Genomic DNA, 20,000 nt, shown 5'->3' on the forward strand with positions numbered 1-20,000 from the left:
GAGCAGCTAATGGGAGTATTAATTTTTGATAGCCAATTTTTAGGAGATAAGATTGGTCACATAAAAGGGTATCCTAGGTTAGAAGTTTAAAATAAAGTAACTCTGATAAAAGATAGTAATACACTGCTTATCTTTAATTTGTTTTGAAGATGGGGAAAAAATATAAACAGAAATAAAGTTAGCAATGTGCACACCTGTCTTTGCAGCTGACTGAGTTACCTCGTCAACTGTTCTACTGCCACGGCTTAAGGGAGCTTGGGTTAAGCGACAATGAATTGACTTCCCTTCCACCGGCTGTGGCATCCCTCATTAATCTCACTTCCATAGACCTCAGCAAAAATGGTAAGTGAAATATCATAGTTCTCTGTCAGTCCTCACTCTGTAATCCTCTTGTCAGTGTTAGGCAGGGATATGTGTTTGATATTAGTTAAGCTTAGTGAACAAATATCAGTCTTAACATGGTAAGAATGAATAGTTTTATTTTTCCTGAACAGTAGATAAAAGAAAGTGCCTCTTGTAATAGTTTGATGCATAAAATTCCTTCATATTTCATGTCAAAATGGATATCTTTGATGTCAGACTTGCTTAAAAACAGATGGGGAAAAAAAATCAATATTTGTAGGATTAAGCCCTAAAGTTAGGGTAATTGATTTTTTTTCACTTTGCCTTAATTTGATACATTTTGCATCTGGGAGTATGGAATGAAATAATCTGCTTTTTTCTAATGATTATTGCATATTAATTACAATTTTATGGAACATTGGTAATATTTAGGTACAGGTTAATAACTTGAATCCTCTTTCTTTTTCTTCCCCAGCCATATCAGACATCCCAGACAATATTAAAGGCTGCAAGCAACTTGCTGTGGTGGACGCCAGCATCAACCCCCTTTGCCGTCTACCAGAGGGTTTCACACAGCTGCTTTCTCTTCAAGAACTTTATCTGAATGACACTTTCTTGGTAGGTTTGACATCGACAGTGACCTGCTTAGTCTGGCACAGTTTAGTCTGGGTCCATGAGTTACTCCTTTTCGATTAAGGGGATTAGGGAGTGTATTGATTCTCTATAATGGGGCCTGGATATTGCTGTTGCACATTATTTTGCTCTGTCATGTAGGTTAGGCCTTTATTGTTGTATCATTTAGGATTTGATTTTTTCACAACTAATATCCAGTGGAATTCATCTTTCAGGAATATCTCCCTGCTAACTTTGGCCGATTGTCCAAGCTGAAGATCCTGGAGTTAAGGGAAAACCAATTGAATACGTTGCCAAAGTCCATTGCACGTCTCACTAACCTGCAGCGCTTGGACATTGGGCAGAATGACTTCTCTGAATTGGTGAGCTTTTGTTGCATGATTTTCTTCATTTATTATTTTTTGGTTAAATACAATTAAAACTGTCATTGCATAATGAATATATAGGAATTTAGTTTTCAAAGATATGTAGATTAGTTGGCAATTTTAGTTTAGTTTATAAGTTGCACAGATAGTTTTCAGGTTTTGAAATGTCCTAACAAGTGGATCTATTTTTGCTTTCAGCCCGAGGTGATTGGCAGCCTGGGTAATTTGACTGAGCTCTTGTTTGACAATAATAAAGTGAAGTCGCTCCCACCCATGATGGGAAAATTGAAGAAACTGCTTCATGTTGATGCATCAAAAAATAAGATAGACTGGGTCTCAGGAGAGCTGGAAAACTGTGTTGTCCTTACAGATCTTCATCTCTCATCCAATAATCTTAAGGTGATTTTAAGGAGTGTTAAAGAATGCACTTCCATTTTTAAACTGAATTTTCCCTTTTTCCACAACATGTGCCATACTGCTACTCAGTTATAAGCTTCACAATGGTGCAATGATTGAAACTAATGTGCAGTGTGTTCTTTTGTCCAGGAACTGCCCGAGAGCCTGGGAGGCTGCAGCCAATTGCAACTTTTGCGGCTGGATGACAATGCTCTAACTCATCTACCTGAGTCTCTAGGTGGTTTGGCAGCCCTAGAGGAGCTAGTTGTTACCCAGAATGACCTGGAGACTTTGCCAGCTTCAATTGGGCTTCTTCGTGCTCTGCATACACTCCATGTGGATGATAATCTTCTTACAGGTATGGAGAATGTGATGTGTGAGGAGTTAGATTTTGAGTATGGGAGGGTAATGGTGTTAGTCTTATTGCTTTTATGTTTCAGAATTTGATTTACAGATTTTGTAAGATTGGTTTTCTGATTTATTAGTTTATAAATTGATTACATTGATGTGAACATTGTGCCATGCAGCATTAAGAGGATAAGACTAGGCAGCTTCTTCCACAAACATATTGACTTTTGTCAAATGACTATAATTATTTTGCTTTTGTAAAACTTTTGAAAAACTATTGAAAGGCATTATTCACTTTCTTGAACAGAATTTTGAGCATATAATTGATCCTGGGCTTCGAAAACATCAGGAAAAGACTATCAACATGTTTTATACATTTCTCTTGCCTATGATATAAAAGCCAAATTCATTTAATTTCTATGATGCTCATCATAATTCTTCATTGCAGAGTTGCCACCAGAAATTGGTTCCTGCATTCAGTTGACAGTGCTTACAGCTGCATCAAATAGACTGACGAGTGTTCCTGCTGAACTGGGTCACCTTCCAAAGTTGGCAGTTCTAAATCTCTGTGATAATTTGATTCCTCATTTGCCTGTATCACTTACTAAGCTGAAGGTAAGTCCTTGTTAGATGCTAGTCTCTTATGAATGTCAATAGATATATAAAGTACTTTTTTGGGGGAGAATATGAAATTGATCCATTAACATCAGGAGTGGAGATTTACATGCTGTGTCCACTATGGTTTTGTTTTTTTCATTTTGATATTTTTTTTACATGTAGATGACTCAACAGGTGTATAGTCACCAAGTCAATTACTAGACCTATCTGACCCCACTATTTACTACAATGCATGAATTTTAAGAAAAACTATTTTTATATTTGTTACTGTTATTATTGCTATTAACATTAATATGTAGATTATGACAATAGTGATGAAAATAATTATGATAATGCTGGTAATAGAAATCAAAACTTTTCTGCTAGATTCAAGAAATACGGTAAACACTTGAGATCAGATAAGCCTAGTAATTAATTCCTAAGTGACGAATCACTTGTGAAGCCAACTACTTGCATGAATGGTCAATAATACCCTATTTGTATGATATTCTAGGTTATTCAGAACTAATTTGTGGAATTAATTTTCTCACTAGTAAAAAACCTTACCTTACAGCTAAGAGCTTTGTGGCTTTCGGAAAATCAGAACAAGCCACAGGTTCAGCTGCAGTCAGACACACTGCCAGAGACAGGACAGCGTGTTTTGACATGCTTTATGCTCCCGCAACAAGTTCGCTCTCATCAACCAGGTACATTTTTTGTGATAAGCACATTTCTTCCCCTGCAATGAGTTTCTGTCCTAGTGCACACTGATATTTGTAGCCCTTTTTTTTTTTTCTTAGACATAGTGTGTTTTTTGGCCAGTCTGAAACTATAGCTCAGGTCACCATTTTTTTAAATGATAGTTATCATTCATTCTACATTCATTGTACATGTAATGATTAACTCTGCTCTCTGTATATAAAAATGCTTAAGTATTGCTCTTATTATAGTACTGTAAATATTCTTTAAATGATTTTTTTGTCAATTTGAAAACAGAGATGGTGGTTGAGACGGACACCTTCCCAGGCCAAGGCTGGGATGAGCAGAGGAGAGCAAAGACACTCATTAAGTTTGCCTTTGACGGTGATGTAGACAAACCTGGCCGCTTGACACGAGCCCCAACACCCTACCCCAAAGAACTCAAGGCACTGGCCAAGCATGCTCGCAACTTGCACAGCTTACAGAAGGACCCCTCACGACAATTTGTGCTTGGTCGATCTGAGGATGCTGGCAGGGCATCATCTCCCACCCAGCCTGCCAAGGAGGACAGTGATGCAGCTTCGGGAAGGCGGGTAAGATGTCATATCATGGTGCGAGGTGGCTTGACAATGGGATGCCTCTTTTAACTGGATTGTAGTTGAGCCTTTGTTGAGAAAATCCTTAATTTACTTATGCATACAGACTGGATTTGCTCTTGGTTTTGGGTAGGTTAGATGGATTGTGTGGGATTGAATTATTTGTTGCGGTTCAGTCAAAATGATTTACTTATTTTTTTACTTGTTAATATTGCTATTTTAAATAAGATTGATAGTACAGATATAGATTAAAGGGAGTTTTAAAACAAAAAGCACTTTTTATGCCAAAAATGATAGAGCATTGTGTAAATAACATTTTGCTCACTTATAAACAGTTGTTTTGATAAATAATTCATTGTTGAAAAGATATTCCATTCATTAAGCATGTACAGAAATGCCAAAATAGTATAGTATATCATTATTAGTGAATGCTAGAGGAATGCATGTGAAAGCAACACATTTTAATTTTTTATGCCTCATTGTATATTATTTCTGCTGTAAAAGCTTAGTAGCAAATTTCCTTTCTTTGAAATTTTTATTTTTATTTATTTTTTATTACTCACAATAAAATTTTGTTATGCATTAGGACTCAGATAGTGCACTGAAGCAGCCACTGATAGAGCGCACGGCAAAGTCTGGTGCTCCTTTAGACGATTCTGGGGATGCAGAGGACGCTAGTATACCACTGACTGTTGTAGAGCCACAGGTGGATGAACGGCCTCAGTTGCGGGAAGCTCGCAATGTGCGCAAGAGTTCAAACCCTGATGCCAGCTCTAGTGTGTCTATTACACCAAAGAGCTTGAATTCGAATGGTACAAGTTCCAGTGGGGCTGACCTGCCCTATACTATTGGGGATAGGAAATTGTTTGGCCATGCACAGGTAAATGTAAATCATTCTTCAGTTAACCCCCACCCCCCCCTCCTTTGTGGGTGGGTGTGGTGTTATTTTATATTGTGATATGTGGTGCATGTATGTTGTGCTTTCTTTTATGTGATGATTGGTGTGTGTGTGTTTGTGTGTGTATGCGTGCGTGCGTGTGTGCATATGTATGTATGTGTGTGTGCGTACATGCATATGTATGTATGTGTGTGTGTGTGTGTGTGCGCATGTATGTGCATGCATGCACGTGAGCATATGGGTGCACAGGTTTGTGTGTGTGTGTAAATGTTTGTGACTTCCTATTTATTAGCAATTGAATTACAATCAGAATTTCTTTAGGATGAATGCAAGAGACCCTCATGACCATCATCTCTTGCAGGTTATTGCCATGAAGGCTCCTGGTGACACAAGTGCTGCAACCAAAAACACGACCAGTTCAGCAGAAGAAAACGGGACCCCACAGCACCCTGCTGTGTCATCTGAGGGGTCTGGACCTGTGGAAGGAGAACAGGGAGGTGACACCCCTGACAAGCGCATCAAAAAGCCTCCGCCCTACCATATTGCTGCCGTCATGTCAAGGCACGCAGCGGACTTCCAAGAAGCGAGTGTTGAGGTGTCGTCATCGCAGGGAACAAATGCACAGGGAGGGGCTGGCTTGACTGTTAAGGATCTGCCAGGCTCACAGCAGGTAAGGCAGGGGTGATTTTGATATTTTATCATCAGCTTTGTGTTTGAAAGTATTTGAGTAAATATTTGGTGTTTGTATCGTTTGATGAGTCTTCAATAAACTAATTTATGGAATAAGTCTTAAGCATTTTAGTCATGTCATTTGGCCTCTTTTTAATGTTTTTCTATTAAAAAAAAAAGTGGTACATGTAAACTTATGCCATGATGAAAAGTTAAATTGTTTATTTTACAGGCATTAGCTGTTACATCACCTACCACTGCCATTGGGGAGGACGAAAACAATGACACTAGTAGTTCCAGTGACAGTGGTTATGGCAATGGGAAATCATCAAGTCAACAAAGTAAGTTTTCTGAAAAGTTTATTTAAACTGGAGTGTTTGCTTTAGTGGATTCTGCATGACTAATGTTTTTTTCAATGATATTTTTATTTTTTCCTTTTTTAACACCTTTTTAGAATTTAGTTTTTGTTAATACGTTTGCTATTATTTTCAAAGTGTATTTGTCAGAGTTCCTGTGGAAGAAGTTTTAATTTGATATTCATTTGGTTCAACATTAATGTTATTTTTTCTTTTTTTCACCAAAGCTGCCGAAGAACAGCAGTGCAGTGACTCCTGTTCAAACTCACCATCCTCACCGCAGAATCTAACTGATTCCAGCATCACTATGCCCTCCACACCCACCTCACCTTTAGGGAGTGCAGGATCTGCTGCACCTTCCTCAAAATCCTTTGTGGTTGCCACTTCCACGAGGCCTCCAAGTGCTCATTTATCACCCATAACCACCACAGGATCTCTTCCATCAGACCGCCACTCATACGCTGCGCCACAGAATAGCTCCTCGCCACTTGTTCAAGCCTCTATGGGACAGCATATATATTCCTCGGGCCATTTGTCGTATTCACAAAAAATGCAGACCAGCACTACTATGACTAATGCTCGCCCGGCCTCCATCGCAGCAGGGCAGCAGTTGGAGAACCAGAGCAGTGGCTCTGTCCAACGGCCTGGGTCTCTGGCTCTTGGCACGCTGGCAGACTCGGCACTCCTCAACCGGCTGCCTAGAGACCACCGACCAGGGTCTCTTGCAGCGCCCATCAACACTGTTGGCATCCCGCCTGCTCCAACAAGGGCTATGTCTCACATGGGATTGAATGTCTCTAGTCCAACAAGGGCACGTGATCCCACCATGTTCAGAAGCCAGGATTTGTCACGAGCTGGACGTGGACTTTCATTGGCAGAGGACCGTTTCAGTGGATCAGCTAGTGCTCGTCAGGAGAGCAATGGTCTCGTCTCCATCATTGACCAGGTGATTAATCCATATGAAAATAGATAGTGATTAGGGAAGAGGGAAATAAGAAAAGAATTTTGTATTGTTTTTTGTATTGGTCTATAATGTCAAAATTATATCACTAACCTTTGAAGAGAGTTCAGGGATCAAAAGTATAGTCATGAAATTTGGAGTAGTCAGATTTCTTTTAGAAATTAGTATAACTTTATAAGAATTACAGTTTGCCAATTTTAATCCTTGTTATCAGTGTAATTTTTTAAATTTTCAGGTAACAAGCAGTTTGCTGGAACATGGCGATAGTCCCCCACCCAAGACTCCTGTGACCCCTAGTGCTCCTTCTTCCACTTTTCCTACAACTTCACCCACAACAGCAACACCTTCATCACAGTATCCAGCTTCCAAGTTGGCAGGAACCCAAGTCACTGCTGATAGGATACCCTTATCAGCCTCTGACAGTACAACCACTTCAGAGTCCTATGTGACAAGTGATACAAGTGGCAGATCCTCCCTTTCCTATCATCGTGGTGCAGGTTCTTCCCTGACAAGTAGTGGTGGACTCACCAACTTCACTCAAGACCAGCCTCGGGGTGAGGTTTTGCATCCAACTCCACACCGACCACATGTTATCTCTCCTTCGGGCTCCAGACATGGATTAGATTCTCTGCAAGACTCCAGTGTGGGTACTCCAGATAAGTTAGGGAGGCCCCATGAAGCAATGGGAGTCCCTCAGCATATTGAGACTGGCACTTCCCCTCCTAGAACTGCACCTAAACCACAGTCAAGAATCCCAGCACTTAGTCCTGAGAGTTACCCGGGTAAGGTGAATCATAAAACAAGCTTCGACTCTCATGCTAGTCACAGTCCTGCTCAGATGACAGAATCTCGCATACCCAGTTTAGGCAGCGTTGGACGATCTCCAAGTAACTTTACCAGTGAAAGAGCAAGTGAGAGTCATACCTTGCCAGAGTCAAGAATACCAACCCTTGGTGCCATGGGAAGAAGTCCAAGCAGTCTTAATAATGAAAATAAGGCAGAAAGTAGAATTCCAACCCTAAATAACATGGGACATAGTTCCTCCAACTTACTACCTGATAAGCAGACACCAGGAGAATCAAGAATACCAACTCTTGGAAGTACTGGCCGAAGTCAAAGCAACCTTGGTCATGAAACACCAACTACACCTGACTCTCGTATTCCAACACTTGGTGCAGTGGGTAGAACATCTAGTAACTTGACTCGTGAATCAGTTGGGTTAAAAAAGCCTGCCAACTCACATGAAGGAATTACAAAACCTGCAACAAATCTTCACACTCCACAGCAGCAAAGAACAGTTGGGATGAATGGATCAGGCATTCCAAGTTTAGGCTCGCAGGGGAGAAGCAATAGCAGCATAGGATCAGGCATCCCAAGCCCAAGCCCAGCTTCCACAGGGTTAAGAACCGGCATCCCCAAACATGATGCAACCGATGGGCTAACCAAGAAATCACTGGGATATGGAGGAACAAGCCAGGTGTCCTCCACGTCTCGTCTCCAGTCTCCAAGTTATTCAAGTGGTATTCGGCCTCCTACTTATTCATCAGCTAGTCCTTTGCCCAGTCCGACACAGCACCCATCAAGCAATTTTGCTCAGTCCCCAAGTTATTCATCTGGCATACGACCACCCTCAGTCAATTCAGCGATTAACACCCCAGGCATCCCACTCCCTTCTTCAGGATCTTCAAGCCACCTGACTAACCCTGGGTCACGAGGCTCTATCACATCAACAGGGTCTGGGACTCGCATTCCAATGGTTGCAGGTTTGTAGCAGTTGTTAGTAGGCCTAATTTTTAGTGAGTTAAGTTAAATTTAATGTAAAGTTTAAATATTAACAGAATTAGAATTTTATTATTATTTTCATTATAATGTGATCTTAAAATGTCTTTGGCTTATATCCAGTAGTATTTATTACTTAATTGACAATGATTGTTTAAACTGTCTATGTATTTATTTATTATTATTATTTTTTTTTGGTATAACCTTGTTTAAAATATTCATGTAACAGGAGGTTCTACATCGAGACTCCCTGCTCCTAGTGCCAACAAGCACCGTGTGTCTCCATCAGCACAAAATGCAGATAACAAGACAAACAATTCAGCATGGATGTTTGGCCAGCACAAAAATGCCCGTGTGGTATGTCAGAATGTACGTACGCTGGACTAACACAATAACAGTGAGGATACTGCTGAGCTTTTTTTTTTTCATAGATAGGAGCAGTATTCTCTTTGTCTTTTTTATATTGTTTAATGAGAGAAATGCATATTTAACCAATTACCTGTTTTCCAGTTTGCTAGTGCATATGATATTGACCAAATTGCTTCTTAACTGCTAGCAGTCTGAACAAATTATCTTTAAGGCTAGCTACATGCAGCTAGGAATGACATGCTGATTTAGCACTAATAGCTATTAATAGCATGAATGAGTCCAAGCTTCTAACTTGTGAACTTGCCACAGAGCTGTAGCTGGCTGGTTTTATGACTCAGGTTTATGATTCCACCTGGAGTTACATATCCACCTGAAGGGTGTACTGTAATGGGAATTTATAAAATAGAGCAACATTCTACTTGAGAGAGAATGAGCTCAAGCCAGCCAAATTTGACAATAGAGGCAAATCCAGTCAGTAATAAGACCTGCAAGCAATGAGGAAACTGGTATTTTCTACAATAGATGAACCACATGTCATTTATAGGACAGGATAGCTCAAGAATATTTTTTTGTTGGTCTAGTCTTTTAGTGTAAAGTTTCTTTCATTTCATGGATGCTGTGATTATATTAAACATGAGGAATTTATTATAGAAAATAGGGTACTTATTAGGAACAGAAGTATGCAAGTATAATAAAGGGGTGAAGTTGATGAAAAGAAGGGAATGAAGGAAAAAGAAAAAAGATAATGAGATAACTATAGAGAAAAATAAGAAAAGAAAAGAATATATATTGAAATAAGAGAAGATAGAAATAGAGGACAATGATAAAGGAAGTAGAGAAATGAATGTTTTGAAAAAAAGGAAAGAGAAGTCGGGATTAACTTGGGAGGAGTAGTAGTAAAGAGAAATCATTGAAATACGAGAGAAATGTTTGTTTGTTTATTTGCTTGTTTGTTTGTTTGTGTGCAAATTGAGTGATTAACAGTTGAAAACATCTCTCAGGAGTAAGTGTTTGATGGTACATTAAGCAGCTTGAAGCGTGTGAAGGATAAAGTTGCTGACTTGTATCTTTGCAATTAAGAGAGATTTCAATACCAAGACCAAGACCCACTTCTGGACCAGTCTTTAATTTCCAACCGAGTAGCATGTGCACAGTGAGTGCAGTATAACCTCCGTTCTGACTCTTACCCTTCTTGCTCCCTTCATGCTACAATCCAGTCCAGGAAGGTCTGGGTTCCTGAACGAAGAGTGTCCAAGTTTCACCTCAAATGGTAAATATCTGAGTCTCTCCAGCTCTTGGAGTTTTTACAAACCTGGGTACCCCAAAAGGCAGCACCTCAAGGAACAGGGTAGAGCACCACAGTGTAACCGGGAACACGAATGCAGGGTTCAGTTTCCTAGACACCAGGTTATAGAAATTTGGTGTGCTTCTCTGTCTTTGGTTCCTTTTTTTGATCTGTTTCCTTTCAATTTTTCTCCCTCCTTATTTCCTTGCCTTCTTTATTTTTGTATTTCCTTCCTTTTTTTTTATGGTGCTTTTTGGATAAGTTTGGACACAGCCTGACACCAGCAGTGGGAAAAGGGAATTAAGGAAGAATTCCCTTTTCATACCTTTGCATACCTCTTTGTTTATGTCTGGACTGTATTGACTTTCAGAGTAATTTTACCTTCCTTATTTCTTTTAATTTTAGAAGGCAGGATGTTTCATTTAAAGTGTCAATTTCTTAGGCTAGTAAGTTATAGTAAAGGTATAAGCAATTTTTGTTATTATTTTTTAAAATGACGATGTTGCACCAAATTGCAAATTTTAAAATATGGGGAAACACTCCCTACATTTTTGCACATTGACGAGGTGGTTTTGCCGAAAAGTTCCCTTGGATGCTTGTGCTTGATGGAGCAGTGCCCTTGAGCTGTGAATGGATGCTTTTGTATTATTTACTGCACGATCATTGTGGTAAATGGTAGTTACCTGCTTGATTTGCCTTGAAAATGGTTGGCAGCATATGTTCCCTTAATGTTCCTGTATCTGCAAATGTTTAAATATGTTATAGAGGTATGCATGCTTTTGAGTATGCCATTTAAAGACATATGCACAGATTCACATACACACACTCACAATACCCAAGCATCCACACCCACAGCTACACTTACACTGTTATCCCCTTCCACACCTATGCCAGCACTGACACCCATCACACTCATACCCATATCCATATGGATGCCCATACTCATATTCATACTCATATCCATTCTCATATCCATATTCATATCCATATTCATATCCATATTCAAATCCATATTCATATCCACAACCACATCCACATCCACATCCACATTCATACCTATATCCAAACCCATATGCATAGCCACGCCCAAATACACACACACACACACACACACACACACACACACACACACACACACACACACACACACACACACACACACACACACACACACACACACACACACACACACACACACACACACACACACACACACACACACACACACACACACACACACACACACACACACACACACACACACACACACACACACACACACACACACACACACACACACACACACACACACACACACACACACACACACACACACACACACACAAAGAAATGCACACTCTCACTCAAACTCTCTCGCTCTCACTCATGCACTCTCACTTATGCTCTCCCACTTTCACTCTCACTTATGCTCTCTCACTCTCACTCATGCTCTCTCATTCTCACTCATGCTCTCTCACTCACTCACGCTCTCTCACTCTCACTCTCACTCTCACTCTCACTCATGCTCTCTCACTCTCACTCATGCTCTCTCACTCTCACTCACGCTCTCTCACTCTCTCTCATGCTTTGTCATTCTCACTCACACTCACTCTCACACTCACACTCACACACTCACATTCCCTCACTCACTCACTCACTCTTTCTTTCTTTTTCTCCTCTTATTGTCCCTCTCCCTCCTTCTCCTTCCTTCCCTCTCCCTCCCTCTCACACACATTTATTTTTCTCTCATCCACTTGCATGTAACCGAACATTCACAAGCACACACTAACAAGTTCATAAAGGCATGCATCTTCAAAGCACACTCAAGCACATGGTCACACAAACTCATGACCATTTTTATTATTTATTTTTGTATTATTGTTCCTTTCTTTATTTGTATATGGCATAAAATTGCATAGCTTCAGCAAGGTATTTTATAGTATAGTTTATAGATATTTTAGTCTTAATTTTCATGAAATTTTGTTTTAAACTTTCTTTTTCCTAATTCTAAAAACATCCATGTAAATATGTACCTTTCCTTTTATGTCTGTGGTTTGAAGATGGTATTTTTCATTCATCATTGTCATTACTATCATCGTCATTATGAGTATCATTATTATGTTTTTGAAGGTCGTGAAAACCTGGGTATTATTTTCAGTGTGTGTTAATTAAATTTATAGTTACCTTGAAATATGACTGTTATGTTTGATAGTGGGTTCTCTCTCTATTTTTCTAAGGATGCTCTTAGAAATATAAAGCAAACAAATTGGATTATATTCTAACATGAATATTAGATAATATGTCCATGTTGTATTTCTATTTGATGTTTTTCACAGTTCCCGGTAGTGATAGAGAAAAATCCAGGCCTTGGCTTTACGATTGGGCTGTCCGATGCTGATGCGGAAGATAAGGTACAGCTGAACTTTTCATTAATATTGGCAGCAAAGTTGAAAAAAATCTATAATGATTGAATACAACTTGTTTTTTGTTGTTTCTTTTTTACATTATTGGCTGCTTTCTCCTTTTACTCATACTCCTCTCTTCTCTTCTGTATTTCATCCTTCATTGTAAAAGTAAAAGAGGGATGTAACATTAAAATGCTTTCCCTTTTTTTATCTGCCTTTCCCCAGAGTATATATGTGATGAGTGTCGCAGGAGGAGGTGCAGCTTCTTCGGCCCTCAAGGTGGGGGACAAGCTGCTGCAGGTGGATGGGGTTGACTTGCGACTAGCGGACCTGCACACAGCAACCTCCATCCTCAACAAGACCTCCAACACAGTCAACCTGATGGTCTCCCGACTCCAGTGATCTTCGTCGTTGTCAAATATTTTTATTTATGTAGCAGAATTTCAATAACTAGCAAGTTGCAGCAGTTGAGAGAGAGTTCTAGGGGATAGTAGTCTTTATGGTGAACTTACTGTATATTTTGACAATGTTTGAGATTGTCAAATAAAGAGTGAACACTTTAGCAATCCTCTCTCATTTTTTTCTAATATCTTCTTGTTTTCACTTGTGTTTTACTTCCTGCTACCAACCACAGAATTCTCCTTTTGGGTTCATTAAATACATTGATGCAAAAAGACAGAACTAGAGGTGTTAGTGGATGCATTTATTATAATATACCTCAATAGAAAATCTGCATAGATGTGTCATCATCCATTTAACAAGGCATTGGTTTTGATTGAATAAGTCTTCTGTAACAAGAAGTAGAGTTTAGGAGATACTTGTCTTTTGACTGATTAAGAAGTGCCTTGTGACTACAAGTGCCCCAAGTAGTTACAAATTAAACAGTACAAAGGAAAGTTGTGCAAATTTCATGTGTTAAATCTGCAGATGAAGTATTATCGTTCTACAAGCATTGTGAAGCTCTAGCTAACAAAAAGATGAACTACTTTTACAATATATACCCATACTAATTTTTCTTTTGTTAATTAAAAAATGTAATGATGCTAATGTCACAGATAACCTTAGCTGAAACCATTTCATCTTTTATTGCTAATGTACTGTATATTTGTTTGATGTATTATATTATATCATAGCATATTTGATGTAGTCATCAAGCATAGACTAAGACAAATTCTGTTCACAGAAATTATCATTTTTTTAATTTAAATAGCCAAGTAATGCTTCAGAGGTTCTTTCTGTCAGTAGATCATTTAAAAATTGTTTTAATTTTTCATATACAAATTTTTATTTATTTTGCTGGCTATTTAGGTCCTAACTGCAATAACAGTTTAATTGAAAAACTCTTTCATTCTTGCCCATTCATGATGACATAACTTTGTAGCTACTACATATTAATTGTTGTTTGATGTCTGTCTTGCACTCTTTCTGTATGTGGAAGGAAGTTTAACATAAATATTATGGTAATGATAAGTACACCAGATATGTGTTGCTTTTCATCACATTCACACTTTAAAACTCTGTGAAGAAAATTTGCTTTGCTTTTGTGCTCCTGCTTAGCAATGAGTTTGATATACAAACAAACAAATTGGAAAAACTTATTTATTACGATGAACAGTTGGAATGACGGTGCCTTTTTATGAGTGAAAAAAGTGCAAAATATATCTATATATCACTTAGCATTATGTGGTAATTTACACTGAAAATGTATATTTTCTCCTGAAATCATTGTAGAATCAAAGATAGACATACAATTCATGTTTAGAACCTGAGTAATATTTAGGCATCTACATATTTTCAATGGTGCATATTTTGAGCAAGACCCTATTGGTAATGAAAGTTATTTTTATCTTGCATGAAAATTGTTGTCCTGATGCTTTATTACTGTCGACAGTGCAGCTGTATAGTCACTTTTTTGCCCTTTATTTTATGAAATACTCAGACGATGCAAGCATCCACATTGCTTGAAGATGTATTTTTAGAAGGAATTTTTTACCCTTTGATATTCCCTGTCTTGTTCACTCATTTCTGCCATGGAGAACCACTGACATGTTATGTCTGCTATTAAGTTATTAACTTGGTGCAGGAAAAGGATGTTTGTGCTTTTGTTTAAAAAATAGGTCAACTGTAATGTAAATATAAAGTTTGTGTATTCTGAAAATCTATTGAGTAATTGCACAATTATTTGAAGTACTTGCTGTATGAGGATTGCATAGTGTACTTAAATATTTTCCATGAAAATATATGATGATGAAATATCTCCATAAGTTAATTTGCATAAAATTTCTAAGATTTGTTTTTTGTATTGAGACTATAGAAGTATGTGAATGGAATTGGTAGATTTATCACTGATAGCTTTATGTATGTTAATGCCTAGCTATATGCCTTGGAAATAGGCAGCTGCACGCTCTATTCCCAGCAGACTGTCTCTTGTGCAAGAGATGCATGATTATACAATTTCATTTTTTGTACAATGCTTTTTAATTCCAGATAAGAGCTTTAGTCACTAAGTTTAAGTGCCAGAAAGTGTGGTGCTCAAGTGCTGGTAGACTCAAGAATGTCTATTAAAGATAAAGAGGTTGTACTATCCCTACAGAGGAATCTTGTAGATCATTTTTAAGTTGAAGTAATTTCTCTTTTGTAAATTATATATTTTGTCAGTAGTAAAATCAGTGTAGATGCATGTGATGCTTTATGATATTTTGCATTATCTATATAACTTCTGTAGCTGGCCAGACACCTTTGTAATATAGAGATAGTTGTGATTATCAGCTTTCAGTGAGCTCCACAACAGGCTAGAATTAGTTTTTATTTTAGTACATTCCTAATAGATATATATTATCCAGTGATTATGACCTCTATACTTAAAAAGGTTGCAGTTGTATATTTGAATTTTAGCAAAACGAAAATATTTTTTATTTTTATTTGAATAACTTTTTATTAAGTAAAGTGCATAAGCCATGTCTCTTACAAGGTACCTTGTTGGTGTATGATTTTTGTATGTACTCAAGGGACCAGTAATAGAGAACATAGTCCCGTGGCAGCTTTCTGCATTGGTGATATATTTTACAATAAAAAACAGCTAAAAATGCAATATTCCTTGCACAATCAAAGCTTTGCAATATGAAAATAAATTTTACAATAAAAATAGCACATGTTCAGACAAGATACACCAACAAGAGTTAAGAGCTCTAGTGTGTAGTTTTCAGAAAGATGTTGATAGAAGATGCCTCCACTTATGAAAAGAAGCCAGGTCAAATTAAAGCTGATTTTATGTGTTTGTTTTTGTTTTTGCACTTACAAAAAATACATTACATAATGTATCACTCCTGATGATAAATGGCTAAAATTGTCACTAATGAAACACTCAGTATAGATGTTAAAGTGTTTTCTCCACATACACAAGCAGCATTGAAATTTCCATTAAACTGGTTAAAATGATGTAGAATATGCAAGAACTACTGGGGATAAATCTTGCCAACTTTGTGGAAAGCAAAGATTTTAGAAGAATGTTTAGCTTTAGGACACAACACAGGATCAATAATGTAAATAGGATTTGAATTTCAAATTTGTATATATGATGTAGATATATTCACCCAACTTTTTCTGTTATTACATACAGAGTATAAGTCTGATATATGCTCACAAGACTGAAGTCAAAGATGAAATGTGGATTTTTTTCTTCTCTTGTTAATTTATTTATTTTGATGATTACAATGATTATTGTGTTGATATTAATTGTTTTATATGATAAATCCTGTCAGTACTTAAGAATGGAATTGAGAAGTATTCCTTTTTTTCTTTTGGTTTGTTTTAATGATATTTTTCTCTTATCATTTGTAAACAAATATTGGAAAGGTGAATAGGCTTATACAGAGGAAATATAACTTTATACAGATAGGTGCCATAGCATTCCAACAGTATTTGCATTGTAAATTGAAGCCAGTTTAAAGGGATATCTACAGGAGCTGCATCTTCGTATTAATCTCTTTAATTAGATGTCGTTATGAATTCCTGAACGATGTATAGTCCCCAATGACATTCTGTTTCTCTAATTTGATAAATAAAATTTTTCTCATATAATTTTCTTTTCCTTTGACTGAAACCTCTTTTTGTAAATTAGGATTTTTCACATTAGTTGAACCTAATATTAGGGAACAAAGGAGACAATAACTGAAGAGCTGTGCAATTAGAAAATTGACTAATATCTTTTTAAGTTGAGTTATGAAGGAATTCCTGAATAGAAAACTATACAGCTCATATAAATATTTTAAAAATTCATTCATAGAGTGAGAGCTATATACAAGTGTACTATAAATGAATTCTACTGGTGCATCACTTAACATCTATTATCAAATAAGATCAACTACATGTATTTAGTCTTTTATGTTCTTTGATATGACACTGAATTCTTGCATAATTTATTTTCAAATCACTTTGTGCAACATTAGAGAACCATCCAAATTTTACTTGTCATTTGTTGTAAAAGCATTATCATCAGAAAAGAAAATTAGTACATCAAAGATATGAAGAAAGAAAAATACTAATTTTGAATAATATTAGAATTGAATAGTTGTAAAACACTGGTAAAGAACGAGAAAAAAGCCAGTTGGAAAATGACAATTAACTTCCTTGGCATGCTCAGGAGTTGGCATAGTCCAAAAGAAATTTCCTTCCTTTCTACATTCTATTAAGCTCAAATTAGTGGGGCGTCAAAAAAAAAAAAAAAAAAAAAAATAAATAAATGGAACCAAACGTATCCAATACATTTCCATTAATAAAAAAAAAAAAAAATAAATAAATGGAACCAAACGTATCCAATACATTTCCATTAATAAAAAAAAAAAAAAATAAATAAATGGAACCAAACGTATCCAATACATTTCCATTAATAAAAAAAAAAAAAAAAAAATAAATCAACGGAACCAAACGTATCCAATACATTTCCATTAATAAAAAAAAAAAAAAATAACTCAACGGAACCAAACGTATCCAATACATTTCCATTAATAAAAAAAAAAAAAAATAAATAAATGGAACCAAACGTATCCAATACATTTCCATTAATAAAAAAAAAAAAAAAATAAATAAATGGAACCAAACGTATCCAATACATTTCCATTAACTAAAAAAATAAAAAAAAAAAAAAAATAGATAAATGGAACCAAACGTATCCAATACATTTCCATTAATAAAAAAAAAAAAAAATAAATAAATGGAACCAAACGTATCCAATACATTTCCATTAATAAAAAAAAAAAAAAAATAAATAAATGGAACCAAACGTATCCAATACATTTCCATTAATAAAAAAAAAAAAAAATAAATAAATGGAACCAAACGTATCCAATACATTTCCATTAATAAAAAAAAAAAAAAATAAATAAATGGAACCAAACGTATCCAATACATTTCCATTAATAAAAAAAAAAAAAAAAATAAATAAATGGAACCAAACGTATCCAATACATTTCCATTAATAAAAAAAAAAAAAAATAAATAAATGGAACCAAACGTATCCAATACATTTCCATTAATAAAAAAAAAAAAAAAAATAAATAAATGGAACCAAACGTATCCAATACATTTCCATTAATAAAAAAAAAAAAAAATAAATAAATGGAACCAAACGTATCCAATACATTTCCATTAATAAAAAAAAAAAAAAATAAATAAATGGAACCAAACGTATCCAATACATTTCCATTAATAAAAAAAAAAAAAAAATAAATAAATGGAACCAAACGTATCCAATACATTTCCATTAATAAAAAAAAAAAAAAATAAATAAATGGAACCAAACGTATCCAATACATTTCCATTAATAAAAAAAAAAAAAAATAAATAAATGGAACCAAACGTATCCAATACATTTCCATTAATAAAAAAAAAAAAAAATAAATAAATGGAACCAAACGTATCCAATACATTTCCATTAATAAAAAAAAAAAAAAATAAATAAATGGAACCAAACGTATCCAATACATTTCCATTAATAAAAAAAAAAAAAAATAAATAAATGGAACCAAACGTATCCAATACATTTCCATTAATAAAAAAAAAAAAAAATAAATAAATGGAACCAAACGTATCCAATACATTTCCATTAATAAAAAAAAAAAAAAATAAATAAATGGAACCAAACGTATCCAATACATTTCCATTAATAAAAAAAAAAAAAAAATAAATAAATGGAACCAAACGTATCCAATACATTTCCATTAATAAAAAAAAAAAAAAATAAATAAATGGAACCAAACGTATCCAATACATTTCCATTAATAAAAAAAAAAAAAAAATAAATAAATGGAACCAAACGTATCCAATACATTTCCATTAATAAAAAAAAAAAAAAATAAATAAATGGAACCAAACGTATCCAATACATTTCCATTAATAAAAAAAAAAAAAAATAAATAAATGGAACCAAACGTATCCAATACATTTCCATTAATAAAAAAAAAAAAAAATAAATAAATGGAACCAAACGTATCCAATACATTTCCATTAATAAAAAAAAAAAAAAAAATAAATAAATGGAACCAAACGTAACCAATAAATTTCCATTAATAAAAAAAAAAAAAAAAAAAAAAAAAAAAAAAAAAAAAAAATAAATAAATGGAACCAAACGTATCCAATACATTTCCATTAACTAAAAAAAAAAAAAAATAAATAAATGGAACCAAACGTATCCAATACATTTCCATTAATAAAAAAAAAAAAAAAAAAATAAATAAATGGAACCAAACGTATCCAATACATTTCCATTAATAAAAAAAAAAAAAAATAAATAAATGGAACCAAACGTATCCAATACATTTCCATTAATAAAAAAATAAAAAAATAAATAAATGGAACCAAACGTATCCAATACATTTCCATTAATAAAAAAAAAAAAAAAAATAAATAAATGGAACCAAACGTATCCAATACATTTCCATTAATAAAAAAAAAAAAAAAAAAAAGCAAATAAATAAACGGAACCAAACGTATCCAATACATTTCCATTAATAAAAAAAAAAAAAAATAAATAAAAGGAACCAAACGGAACCAAAAAATTTCCATTAATAAAAAAAAAAAAAAAAAATAAAAAAAAAATAAATAAATGGAACCAAACGTAACCAATACATTTCCATTAATAAAAAAAAAAAAAATAAATAAATGGAACCAAACGTATCCAATACATTTCCATTAATAAAAACAAAAAAAAATAAATAAATGGAACCAAACGTATCCAATACATTTCCATTAACTAAAAAAATAAAAAAAAAACTTGAAATGTCTATACAAACTATTTAACACAAA

At 35.0% G+C, this 20,000-nt stretch overlaps 1 protein-coding gene across 10 annotated transcripts in view; it reads left to right on the forward strand.

Annotated features, from left to right (window-relative positions):
- The window catches only part of LOC122258193 (uncharacterized), a 47,401-nt gene extending 30,623 nt beyond the window's left edge, over positions 1–16,778 (forward strand). For 7 of the 10 annotated variants that reach the window (XM_043023986.2, XM_043023987.2, XM_043023988.2 and 4 more), the window contains exons 3-18: positions 207–342; positions 818–960; positions 1,191–1,337; positions 1,539–1,739; positions 1,887–2,094; positions 2,533–2,699; positions 3,256–3,388; positions 3,678–3,973; positions 4,563–4,856; positions 5,236–5,544; positions 5,776–5,884; positions 6,127–6,845; positions 7,096–8,623; positions 8,869–9,008; positions 12,630–12,704; positions 12,924–16,778. In XM_043023986.2, coding sequence (XP_042879920.2) covers positions 207–342; positions 818–960; positions 1,191–1,337; positions 1,539–1,739; positions 1,887–2,094; positions 2,533–2,699; positions 3,256–3,388; positions 3,678–3,973; positions 4,563–4,856; positions 5,236–5,544; positions 5,776–5,884; positions 6,127–6,845; positions 7,096–8,623; positions 8,869–9,008; positions 12,630–12,704; positions 12,924–13,100 — 4,782 coding nt within the window. In that variant the 3' untranslated portion in view covers positions 13,101–16,778. Of the gene's footprint in view, positions 1–206; positions 343–817; positions 961–1,190; positions 1,338–1,538; positions 1,740–1,886; positions 2,095–2,532; positions 2,700–3,255; positions 3,389–3,677; positions 3,974–4,562; positions 4,857–5,235; positions 5,545–5,775; positions 5,885–6,126; positions 6,846–7,095; positions 8,624–8,868; positions 9,009–10,225; positions 10,279–12,629; positions 12,705–12,923 lie in introns of all 10 variants that reach the window. The other 3 variants (XM_086548659.1, XM_043023991.2, XR_015192009.1) reach the window with 2 other exon arrangements.
- Positions 16,779–20,000: the final 3,222 nt, after the last annotated feature.

The sequence above is a fragment of the Penaeus japonicus genome, unplaced genomic scaffold (genome assembly GCF_977035675.1).
Source record: "Penaeus japonicus unplaced genomic scaffold, GWHDUDI00000001_assembly GWHDUDI00000021, whole genome shotgun sequence".
NCBI lineage: Eukaryota > Metazoa > Arthropoda > Malacostraca > Decapoda > Penaeidae > Penaeus > Penaeus japonicus.